The following is a 12,422-nucleotide window of genomic DNA, read 5'->3' as shown; positions in this document are numbered from 1 at the left end:
TTTTGGTAAATGTCTAATCTTAATACCAATCAAGGAAGGTTTTCATTAGTTAGTGCTAGTAAAATTTTATGATAAAAATATAGGAGAAAATGTTTACATCTTTCCTGCTGATATATTTCCTAAAGGGAGAATAGGATGACATATATTTTCACTATATATGTATATTTATACATATACATATATATACTTTTTTATTCATTGGCTCAGTTAATGGTTCATAGTTCAACTCCTATGCAGCTTAATATTTTATAGGGCTTACTTTCCTCTTTCAAAAGTGTCTGACCATCTTATTTTGCCTTTACAGGTACACTTGGGTGACAGGACGAGAGCCTCTAACTTACTATGACATGAATCTCTCTGCCCAGGACCACCAGACATTCTTTACTTGTGACTCGGACCATCTACGTCCTGCAGATGCAAGTATGGAAAAATTGTGTAGTTAGTTGCCAAATGGGAGGGCCTTTTGGTCTATTTTAAGTATCAAGGTTACTACTTTTAGAATATCTGCTCTATAAAAACCCTAATAAATAAAATATTAAATTGGAGATTGACTAGTAGAACCTAGAATTCCGATATCTAAATAAAGCCTTTATCACAATGACATCAATGTAGAAATGAGTACCCTCATTATGATTTAAAATACTTTAAAAAATACTAAAGTTGAATTTACAAGTTTTGAAGAAATATAAATTTTATGTGAAGCTAATTAAATCCTTGGTTGAGATTGAATAAAGGGTCATGTCTTCTCGATGATATTCTAGTTAGAAGCTGGGATTCGTTGAATCCAAATGATTATTGAATATGTTGTAGTGATTTATGTGCCTATTTATGGCTTTGCTAGTACTGAGAGGGGGCACATCCTTGGCTGTTGGAATCCATATTTGTTTTCCATTCTAGAAAAGACTTGGTTGAAATACATTTGACACTTCTCGAGTTCTAAATAATACTACTGATACTTTTAATATTATCAAACTTGAAGTAAATAGGTGAAAACAAATCTTTAAGAAAAGGAATATATATGCTCCTAAGAAACTAACTTAGAAGATACAAATTTATAAAACAAATGGGATTATTACTCTTTTTAAAAAGCACTCTTTTCATGGTGGAACATCATAACACATGTATAACACATATTCCAAGCATCAAGGTTCACACAAAATTCTCACACATTGCTCCCGTATGTAAAAACTGGGTTTGTAACAAACTTTGTGAACATGTTAAACAAAAGCCTAAAGCACTTTTTTCTGACCCCAGTCCTAATTCTTCAAATGCTTTTAGAATGTTCTAATACCCAGAGCCCGTAGCAAGTGGTGGGAAAAATGAACATAGAAATTATGCCGTGTCTAAGCAGAAAGAAGAGACTAGTAGTAGTAATGTCATCTCAAAATGTGTAAAATAATATTTGTTCTTTAACAATAACTGACATTAATGAGCAAGAGAAATATTAAATCTCTGTTAGAGTACTTCTTTTTGATTAAAAACCTTAATCAAGACTAAGTGTTTAAGATTATAGATTATAGGTTAGTCTATGAAATTTAGATCTGTAGTTTTATGAGCAGAAGAAAGAGTTGATATCAGCAATTGAAGGACTATTGAATAGCAAATTAGAATGTGTATGTGTGGCTTTGGAGGTTTGGGCTGACTCTCTGGGTAAGTGAAATATTCTCTTGTAATTCAAGCTGAAAGCTATTAATTTAGCTATTGTGCTGTATTGAATCTTCTAATTATGTGCATTGATTGACTTGCTTTTTTCCCTCTTTTTCTAAAATAGTAATGCAGAAAGCCTGGAGAGAGAGAAACCCCCAAGCTAGGATTTCTGCAGCTCATGAAGCCTTAGAAATAAATGAGTAAGTGGGGTAAAATCTTGCTCTTAAAAAGGAAATCTCCTTCTTTGCTAAATGTATTCAGTTACCATTGATGCGATACTGACATTAAACTGTGCATTTGAACCTGAGGATTATTTGAGGGGGGAATTAGGTTATAAAAAAAAGTTTGTGAATGACACCCAGGTGAAGGTGGTTTTAGCCATTTTAGAGAACAGTTCAGTGGTTTTGCTATGCCCCTAAGTTAAATCCTTCAAGGGCTATCCATGGGATATTGTGAATACGTAAAAAAAAAGTAAAAAACATTTCTTTACATGTCTAGAATATTCTGACAGGGACATTTTCACAGATATAGAATGTTCATCTGTGCCATCACGTTTTCTGGATAGTGCTGCTTTCGGGGTAAAACATAAAAACATAAGATTAAAAAAATTACACTTTAAAAATATGTCAAGTTCAAGACGAAGATAAGAGGAAATGCTGTCCATAGTGTTGTTAAACATTTTGTGGGTTACCAAGGAGGGCTGGGAAATCTCTTCTGGAGAGCTCAGCAAATGAGACGGATTCTTGAAGCTGGAGTCATAAAAGCTCAGGGTTGGCAGAGACCTTAAAGGTCATTTAGCTCAGCCACCCATCTGGTGCTTGAATCACCTCGACACTCTCCCTGCCAAGTGGTCATTGTTAAACTATTTTATGATTTTTTCTGAAGAAGGTTACAGAATCTTCTTCAGCGGTCTTAGAAAAAAAGAATCGCTTGAGAGTTGGAAGTCCTGCCATTGTAACCCGTTTATCTTTTTGGTTTCTGATTCTGTCATAAAGCATATTTATTTTTCAGTTTCTTGTCATTACAAATTTGATATGCCTGCCTTCTGTGTGTCATCCATGTTTCTGATAAAACTATCAGGGTCAAGGGTAGATCTCTGTGACATGACATATAGAAACCACCCTCCAGGGTCATGTCTTCATGAATTGTCCTTCGGTATTGTTCAGCCAATTACTAGGTCACCAGTTGCCCTGTGATTCAGCCCAAATTTTCCATTTTGATCTTCAGAATGCCAGTTGTAGCTATGGATCTTTAGTGGATAGTGAATCTGTTAGAGTGAATGAAGCTAGCACAAACTGATTTGTTCAGTCTGAATGAATTTAAGCGAGCTCTGGTGTTCACTACTTTCTTTTTAAAATGCTTGGAGACCATCCCTTGAATAATCATTGGAATATGTTTCCAAATCACTGTTCTAAAGTTTGGAAAGCCTGCTTTCTTCCTCTTTTTCAAGATTTACAAACTATTTGTCATCTCATCTTCTGGGTCCTCTCCATTCTTTGTGAGTCCTTAACTATCCATAGAAAGCAATTTCTTGGCCTGCCTACATTTGTTGGCTTCCTGAGATTTACCCATCCCAGTACAGTAATTCATTTAGAATAGACCAGTTATTTGCTATCTTACATCTTTTCACCCATTTTAGAGTTTAATTTCTTATCCTTTAATTTCTTATCGTTTTTTTCAGTCTGACAGTCATTCTCCTTGATAGAAAAGCTAGGAACAAATAGGAGTTAGAGAGTTTTGCTTTCTCTTTTTATTATCTGCCACTGCTAACTATAAACTTTCCTTGTTTTGATATTGTTGTTGTTGTATTGTTTGTCTCTTTTGCTTATTTATTTTTGTGATGATTTTGGAGAAATGGGAGTAGTGATAGGGTCTTAAACATAAGAACAGGAAATAGATAATCATCTTTAGCATTTTGTTTTGTTTTGTCTTTATTTTGTTTTGCAAGCTTCAGATTTGGAGTTTTAGCTCTCATGACATTATTCTTATAAGCTTATTCCACTCTTCTATAGTCCTTTATTACATGCCCTCTTTCTATCTTTTTTCAAATGTTCTTTAAAAATCTGCCCTTGTGAGAGATCTTTGTGCAGCTCTATTGGTTACTTAATGGTCACCCCTCTTTCCTTCCTGAGAGGATTATTGCGATTGCCACTACAGTTGATGTTTGGTAGCTACCCAACCTTCTTAAGCCATTTTCCCTTCTGATTCTCATTCCATTGAATCATGCCTCTTTTCTTTGAATTTTTTGAAGTCTGCCTTACCCTCTTTGATTACTCTGAACTCCAAAATGACATAGTAACTCTCTCTGAATGTTCCTATCAATTTTCATTTCACCAACTATTTTTTTCTTCTTGGTCAGAATTAGGTCCAGAGTTGAAGTTCCCCTAATTGCTTCCTCTACCATCTGGGAGATAAAATTGTTACCAAAGTAAGTCAAGAATCTGTCGGGTGCCCTGTTTCTAACCAAATGAGACTTCTAGCAGATATCTGGATGGTTGACACCCCCATCACCACACTTTCTTGCTTCTGTATGTGTATTGTGTTGTGACGAGGATGCATCATCTGTATCTTCCATCGAGCTGAGCAGTCTGTTCTGTACTCCCCAACCATTAGCACTTCTATTGCTCTTTCCTTTTTCCTTCACTCACAAGCTCTTAGCATGTTTCTACCCCAGACTCATGAGTTTTCACAAGATGTATGTTTTCTTGGCCATTAGTGCTACTCTGCCTCTCCTAAGATACTATATGAAATATAAATAAAGCAAGCAAGCTAGCCCCAACCTGTCTTGAGTTCCCACCCCACCAACTATAATCTTATAGCTAATTCCTCTGACACTGTAGGTACCACTCAGTATTATAATCTCGATTTTCACTTCATTACCCTTGACCCATGTTTGTATGTCGGCATCTGAAGCCTTAAATATTGCTTCCTGATACCGATTAGTGAATTACTGGGCAGTTTCAGTATCATTACTGTTCTTTCAAGTCATATCTACTGCCCTCCCTAATAGTTGGTTTACAGCTTTTTTTCTGGGCATTTTTCTCCCTACCTCACCACATTCTGTTTAAAGCCCTATTGATCAGTCCTGCCTGAAATTAGAGGGATTGACTAAAGAATTTATAAGAACCCTCCTCAAGGCTGAGATTAACTAGTAACTCCAAACCTCACATGAGCCATAAGTTCAGCCTCCTTTTCCTAGCTGGCTGTTGCAGTTACATTTGGTATTACTTTCTGTGTATTTTCTCTCTTGTGGTCTGATGGAGGTTCTGTTAATTAGGGAAATGACCACAAGAGAGGCAGTGGAGAAGGAAACCAAAGGGGTCTGTGTGAATGAGGACCTGTGTGGTCTCCTCGGCCTCAGCGTTTCCCTGTCACATTCCCTCTCTTTGGCAGTTGGGTTGTTCTTATATGATTTGGAAGGTTTAAATTTCCAAGAGTTCCCCCTGGTTCATTAGTTAACTGCTTATCCTTTCCGGCTTCCTACCGTCGAGGGTTGTTGAAAGGATTAAATGAGATGATATATGTTAAGTGCCTGGTACAGTGTTTAATATATACTAAGCAACAAGTGTCATCTGTTATTGTCAAAGGCATGAGATTTAACTCTTGTTTGCTATTGAGGCTGAATAAAATTTTGAGTTCTTTAGAAATAACACTGTCTAGGTTCTTCTAGTGTTCTTCCCTGACAGAGGATCAGGGCTAACTGTTGAGGCACTGCTTTTTTTTCAATGAGTGACATACTTGGTTTACTGAATCTGTGTTTGAGGATCCTCTGTGTTTAGTAAACAGAAGTCGACTTATATATAGTCCCTCTAACTTCGAGTGGTGGAAGGAGATATTTAAGAACAGCTGTTATCATTACCATCATTAGCTGACATTTATAGAGCATGTGCCACTTGCTGGCTACTGTACTGAGCACTTACATGCATCACCTTACTTAACCTTCACAACACTGAACAGATTCCATGTCGTTCTCCATCAGGGAGGCAGAGTAATAACTTGCCCCGAGTGACACATTAATCAGGGGCAGAATCCATGTGTGAGCCCCATGCGCCTAACACCATGCATCCTACCTCTCAAGCTAAAATCCAGACATTTCTTTTGTATCATTATTTTGTGTCAACAACTATACACAGGGGTGCATGAACCAGTTGGCTACTCTGCATGTTTTGGCGTTAACTCCTTGCCCTTCTGCATGCACTCCTATAGCTATTACGATGTTCTTGAATTTGTAATTGATGGTGGCTATTATCTGAATGGACAGGTGTGCAACTGCTTATATTCTCTTGGCCGAAGAGGAAGCAACAACCATTGCTGAAGCAGAAAAGCTGTTTAAACAGGCCCTGAAGGCTGGAGACGGCTGCTACCGGCGTTCTCAGCAGCTCCAGCATCATGGATCCCAATATGAAGCCCAACACAGTAAGGTTTCCTCCAGGTTGCTGCACTGGGGTCAGAATTGTAACGTGGGTTAATCAGAGCCAATTTTCAGGCTAGTTCAAAATGTGATTCCCCTAGATAGGAATACTGGTTTTTGCCTTTCTTTGCTTTTATTAATTTTTTCCTTCACATAAGAACACAATAAGTAGTTAACGTACTGTTCACAAAAATGTTCAGATGCTCTTTTCTGCCCATAGATTCCTAGCTCCAGAAATAAATGGTAATAACCTTTAGTGGTAACCTTTTTTCTCCCCAGAATCCTTACAGACTTCTGTTTATCAGTTGCTTCTCTGCCCTATAACTTTAAGTCTTAATTGGGAAATAGGCCTTAAATTAGTGTTAACATTAACAAAGGTTTTATCTTATGGGTCTTCCATGACACGAGTTGAAAGAGGACAATTAAAAATATAAGTTATTAGTGATTGTCCCAGCATTTAGCTCTTATTTAGGAAGCATTGGTGTTGTTTCCGGAGAGGAAGAGCCATGAGTTCCTAATTATTTATCTTTTTACATTAAAAATAATGGCTTCTTTTATTAAGATAACTCCTTAATATGAGGCCTTTCACTTTAGTGCATTAAACTGAGAGTCAGTGGTATTTTGGGGGAATGACAATTATTATTTCTGAAATTCCCTGAGCCCTCCGACTTTTCAGTTTGTTGGTTGTTTAAGCAGAAATTTAGCAATCTTCATGAGAGGGAGTGTTTTCATCATTCATCCTAATTTTGAGTTGTTTCCTTAAGGTAGAATTTCTCTCACCTCCTCTCTCCCTCTGCCACTTGGAGAGTAGGAGCATATCTCCTTCATATTTGAGATTATACAATTAAATTTTAGTGTTAAACTTGGATTTGGTGCAGAAACTGAGTGCATTAGTCCCTATGACTAAGATGCAGTGAAATCTTTGCATTATGGCTTGTGTGTACGTGAGAGATCCACACAACTCATTAATACATAGGTTTTTTTTTTTATTCTGCAGTAAGCATGTGTAATCAAGACTCTAATTACCATCTATATCTTGCTTCTTAAAAAATATGTATAACAATAAATTTGAAGACATATTAGTAAATGTCTATTTTGTGAACTAAATGAGGATTAGTACATAAAATTGCATAACCTATAGTATAATTTAAGACATTTTCTTTATTTCTTTTCTTCTGAAAATTAAATCTTTTCAACCTACTGCCTAAATCTACCCCCAAAATATAATAACATCTTTAAAATAATTTGTAGGCACTTGGCAGATTTTCAGCACACATCTTGTTCTCATTGTTTAAAACTTGAAATGTTAGGACTTTAGTCTTAACATCTTTTAATAGCTGCATATTATACATGTACTTAATCTATAACAGGTGTGTCATGTTTTTCTCAAACATGTAATTTTATTAAGGATTAAGCATATGCGTGTTCTCACTGTTCTGGAAATATACCCAAAAAGACATATAATTAAATAAAAGATTAAGATAAAAAGTTGTTAATGTACTTTTTAAGAACCATTTTGGTGACTACTATTATAACTATTTAGCTTGTCAATGCTTTCTTTAACACTAGGGTAGTTTTTCATTTTGTTGCATACTCTATTGTCATATCTGGAATGTGTTATATTGCCATCTAAAATCGACTGCTTTGGGGACCTGGAGATGATTATGATGTCACTAGTGTTAGAGAAAGAATAATATAAAACAGAAGTTCAAGATGAGGCTTCTCCAGACTTAATGTCAAGAAGGAAAAAAAATAGTTCATCAGGATGCAACCTGAAATTCACCTCTTGCATCTTCACCAAAAGCATGCACACTTGAAGAATGTAAAATTCTTGCTTGTAAACCACATGCAATGTGGATATGTTCATTTTCCTAGCACTTTGTGGCAGATGATTTTATTTACCAAATATTCAACATCCTAACTCAAAAGCATGGATTAGGTAATCAGTCACATGATTTGACCTTTGAAAGTCTTAGTACTTTGACAATACTCTGTATGCATTCTAGCAAAGTTGGCAGTGCTCCTGGCAGTAAGGAGGATCCAAGGGGCAGGCCTTCTCTCCAGGGGTTTCCTTTAAGGGCATGGAAAATGGGCCTCAGTAGTTCTTGCTGCTCAGCTGAAAGCTCTTATTTTTTAAATTTTGGTGTTTTATATCTCCCTTTTCAGGACGAGACACCAATGTCTTGGTCTACATCAAAAGAAGGCTAGCAATGTGTGCCAGAAGACTCGGGAGGACCAGAGAAGCAGTGAAAATGATGAGAGATGTGAGTTTGAATTTGTGTTTGAGAACAGTAACAATGCACCTGACTTAGAGAAGGAAGAGCCCACTGAATGGTTGTAGCAGAGTGCCAGTGATGGTGTGGTGGTCCCATGGGCATTGGAGCTAGACTGTGTGGGGTTCAGCTCTAGCACCCAACTTACTAGATGAGTAATCTTGGGCAAGTCACTCAACTTCTCTGTGCCTTGTTTCTGAATCTGTAAAATGAGGATAATGAGAATAATAAAATATTAATACTAATTACTACTTAGGATTGTTGCAAATATTAAATGAGATAACACATGCAAAGCTTTTAGTATAGTGACTGGCATATTGAAGAAATCTCAGTAGATATCCTTATGGTTAAACCTTTGGGGCTGTAGCCAGCTGCCAACAATAAAATCAGCCATTTTAGTTAACTGATATTTTTTGCATTTGCAATATTAAATTGCTACCCTCAAATTTAGTATTATAATCTGATCTTATTGTAGTCTTGTCAAGCATTTCACTAGATTTCTCAAATCAGGATGTTTTATTAGTAGTAGTCAACAGAAGAGAGGAAATAGAGTTTTAAAATGAAAGAGAACTAAGGGAGGTTATTATTATGTAGTTTTAAATAAAAATAGTGTTTTAAGGGAAACCAGTTGAGGAACTTTACTTCTACATTTTTTAAAAATAAGAAATACTTTTTGTAAAGAAATTGACACCAGTGTCAATTGCATTTATAAGCCATTTAAAAGAAAAAAAAAAAAACAATCTCAGAAAACATTTCATTCTTTGCTATCTTTCCAATTAGGAGACTAGGCAACTAATTGCCCATTATAAAAATGGAAGAACCAAAGGGCAAGGTAAAAGTGGCATCTTGTCTAGTTCTCAGTTTTTGGGTTTGAGAACGGGACTGTGTAAACCTTGTAGGTCTTTTCTCAGTTTGTCTCTAGAAGGGCAGTTATTCACGTGAAGTCCCAGTTATTCTGTGGAGGGCAGAGGCCTGCACCAGTTCCACCCCTCGTGATTTCTGCAAGTTGTAGCATGATGTGAGGGCCCAAGTAAGATCCATGCTTGGATTCTGGCTACTACATTAAGCAGTATTGTCGTCTCCATACCCAAATAGGAAAAAGAGGAGGAAGATTCTGAAGTCATTTTATTTGACTGAAGGTGATAGTTGCTCCTTATACAAAGCCACTACAAAGGGGATCTCTCAAGATTAAATTTTTTTGGTTGCAGGAAGAATTTTAAAAAAGTTTGTTATAAAATATATGTGCTAATTTTAAGAAAAGGAGATTTCTGCAGAGACATGAACTTGTCCTCAAACTTTTTAACTTGCAGAAATTTCATTCCTTGGTATAGTGAAGGAACTACCCATCCCTTCGGCTCTGAAAGAGCTGAAAATTTTTTGAAGGACAGGGTATTTCTCTCACTTAACCTGGCTCAGCCTTTAATAAAGGTGTTTTATTTTTATTCTGTTCTTAACCTTGACAAGGCATAAATGGAGGAGCAGATTTTGGTGATTTTCTTTATTATATGCCTAAGTAACTTCATAGGAAAATGAACTTGAATCATCTTAACTCCAGTTTTTTCCTATCAATCTCATTCTGATTATCATTTTTAGTATTATATATAAAATTTCATATGATAAAACCAATGCATCTTTACTATGGTTCCATTTTTGTTGGACATGATTTTATATTTACAATTCCATTTATTGACCTAGTCCAAATATAGGTCTTGGGGGAAAGTCTGGGATGCAGTGGAGTCAGAAAACCTAGATGTGAACTCAGCTTTGCTTTTCACTAGCTTTGTGACCCAGAGAAACTTGCTTCCCTTTTACGGGCTTTTCATTTGTCTTCTGTTAATTGGGGATAATGATTCTTACCTAAAAGGGTAGTTGAGGGAGTGGTGGGGAGAATGAAATTGGATAATATGAAAACATCTGGCATGTAGTAGACATGCTTACAACTTTTTCCCTTATTTTTTTCTACAAATCCTTAATTTGCTTGCCCATTTCTCTGATGGACATATAAGAATATTTCTGATTTCTTTTTCTTGAATGAATCAGTCAGTCAAGCAATTTTTTTCTTTCTGCATACATGTACACACATATTTATGTATGCATGTATCTGTATTTATATGTGTTACTTTTTTTAAAAAAAATCTCATGATTAGAATACCAGTACATGTTGCTTTCTATCTGGGTTTATAAAGCATCCAGTAGAGGTGGGCCCTACTGTCTTCATAGTCCTGCGAAGGACAGTTTCAGATATGCCGGAGGTGTGTTTTGAAGAGAAATGTTGAAAGTACTCTTTCCTTCAGAAACTCCTGGCACCCAAACAGAACCTCTCCCTGTCCCTGTCCCAGCCTTGCAGGAGAGAGTTGTTGGCTGGGCCTCGCTCCTCTCAGGTCACGGGGTCATGCATAAAGGAGGGCTTCACTGAGGGGTTCACTTCTTTAACAACATGCACATAAACCATCTTGCTGAGAAGCTTCCTCTGATAAAAGAGCACACTGGATTCCAGGCAGCCCTGCTGATAAAGCCTTTAGGCAGGAGTATCTAATTTTTTATTAAGACACAGCCATCCTCTCCCCATATGCCCTGGTTGAAACTTTCCTAGAGCAGATTTTAAAATGGCAGTAGAAATGCTAGAGTCAGAAAGCCTTCCATGTGGAGAGTAGACTCTCTAAAAAAATTTCTCTGGAAATCTGTTAAGGAAGAAAAAACCGTTACTTGGTGAGATATCCTGAAAGAGAATGAAAGGAAATTCCAGGAAGTCCAGCTGTAGATGGTTATGGGTCTAATAAAATATTGAGAGTGTAAGTGAAATATTGATGAGGTAAAAACAGTTTTCTGAATATCAAGATTCATGTACTCTAAGTTTTTAAAGCAACACATTAATTATTTTGAATTCCCAAGATCTTTTACCCAAAAGCTCACTTTACTTAGCTTCTTTTTGCAGTCAAGAACATGGAAGCACCTTATGGAAGGAATGTTTTGGCAGTGGGTAGGGCTAAGAGACATGCTAGCTTTTAAGGTGTTTTTTTTTTTTATTATTCAGGATGAAAAGAGTTGCTTTCTTAAGTGTAAAGAAAAGTCTTTTTGCGTGTTTCCATTTTTTGGTGGTGGTTCCTCTGAACGTTTAATATGTGACACAATTTCTTTTTCTTTTTAACTGTTACCATTAAGCTAGCCTCAAGCTTTTCCTCTATCTTTCCCTGGTCCTATTTGAGTAGATTTGGAATAGAATTCATAAGACCGACTGTTTTGTTTGGCCCCTTAGCTGTACCTGGTCAGAACTGGCATAGATAATTGGTGTAGATGGGATTCTTTGCCTATATGAAGGAACCCAAAAGCTCCTCTTGCCCCAGGTCATTTGGTCTAGAGTAGGGTTTCTCAGTCTCGGCATTACTGACATTTTGGACTATGTGAGTCTTTGTTGTGGAGGGCTGTACTTTGCACTGTAGGATGTTTAGCAGCATTTCTGGCCTCTACTCATTAGATGCCAATAGCAGCCTGCCCCCTTGTCACTCCCCAGTGTGACAATCAAAATTGTCTCCAGACATTGCTATATGTCCCCTTGTGGGCAAAATTGTCCCATTAAGAACTACTGGTCCAGAGAATATTGAAGTGATAGATCTGTTCAAGGCATACATCAGGTTTTATTCACTCCACTTGTTTGCAGTCTGAGCTCCCCCTACAGTGGAAACAAGCCTCTAAAGCATCCCTAGAGGTGATCAGTTTCTACTGGAACCCTTGAGCTGGGACCAGGATAGTTGGGGGAGTTGAGATGATTCCCTGAAGAGTGTCCTGGGTATGATGAGTGAAGGAACTACAGGATTTTGGTGCAGTCCTGGTTGGAGAGATGGGAAAGAGAGAGAGGAGGATGTGAAGGCTTGTGTGGGGGAGGGGTCTTCCCTGCTTCTTGTGAATGCTTCAGGTCATTGTCTGCTTCTCTTCCCTAAACTCTACAGCTCCTTTGAAAGTTGAAGATAGGCTCTCAAACTTTATCACCGGTTTTCCTACCGTTTTGTAGTTTTCTGCGGACCTCTGAGTCATTCCCCTTCATTATCGTTTCACTCTGTCTCTGCAACACTGCCTCTCGCAATATCTTGTCT

General features: G+C 37.1%; 1 protein-coding gene across 9 annotated transcripts in view; it reads left to right on the top strand.

Annotated features, from left to right (window-relative positions):
- Positions 1 to 12,422, top strand: part of ST7 (suppression of tumorigenicity 7) — a 243,900-nt gene that overhangs the window by 152,839 nt on the left and 78,639 nt on the right. For 6 of the 9 annotated variants that reach the window (XR_004954069.1, XM_036231002.1, XM_036231005.1 and 3 more), the window contains exons 5-9: positions 305 to 420; positions 1,772 to 1,847; positions 4,007 to 4,075; positions 5,909 to 6,063; positions 8,225 to 8,322. Coding sequence is in view for 8 of the 9 variants with exons in the window: in XM_036231002.1 (XP_036086895.1) it covers positions 305 to 420; positions 1,772 to 1,847; positions 4,007 to 4,075; positions 5,909 to 6,063; positions 8,225 to 8,322 (514 nt within the window). In the remaining variant the exon portion in view is untranslated. The remainder of the gene's footprint in view (positions 1 to 304; positions 421 to 1,771; positions 1,848 to 4,006; positions 4,076 to 5,908; positions 6,064 to 8,224; positions 8,323 to 12,422) is intronic. The other 3 variants (XM_036231003.1, XM_036231007.1, XM_036231009.1) reach the window with 1 other exon arrangement.

Source organism: Rousettus aegyptiacus, unplaced genomic scaffold (assembly GCF_014176215.1).
Source record: "Rousettus aegyptiacus isolate mRouAeg1 unplaced genomic scaffold, mRouAeg1.p scaffold_m13_p_13, whole genome shotgun sequence".
Lineage (NCBI taxonomy): Eukaryota > Metazoa > Chordata > Mammalia > Chiroptera > Pteropodidae > Rousettus > Rousettus aegyptiacus.
The sequence above is the reverse complement of the archived record's forward strand: the minus strand, read 5'-3'. Positions and strand labels throughout refer to the sequence as shown.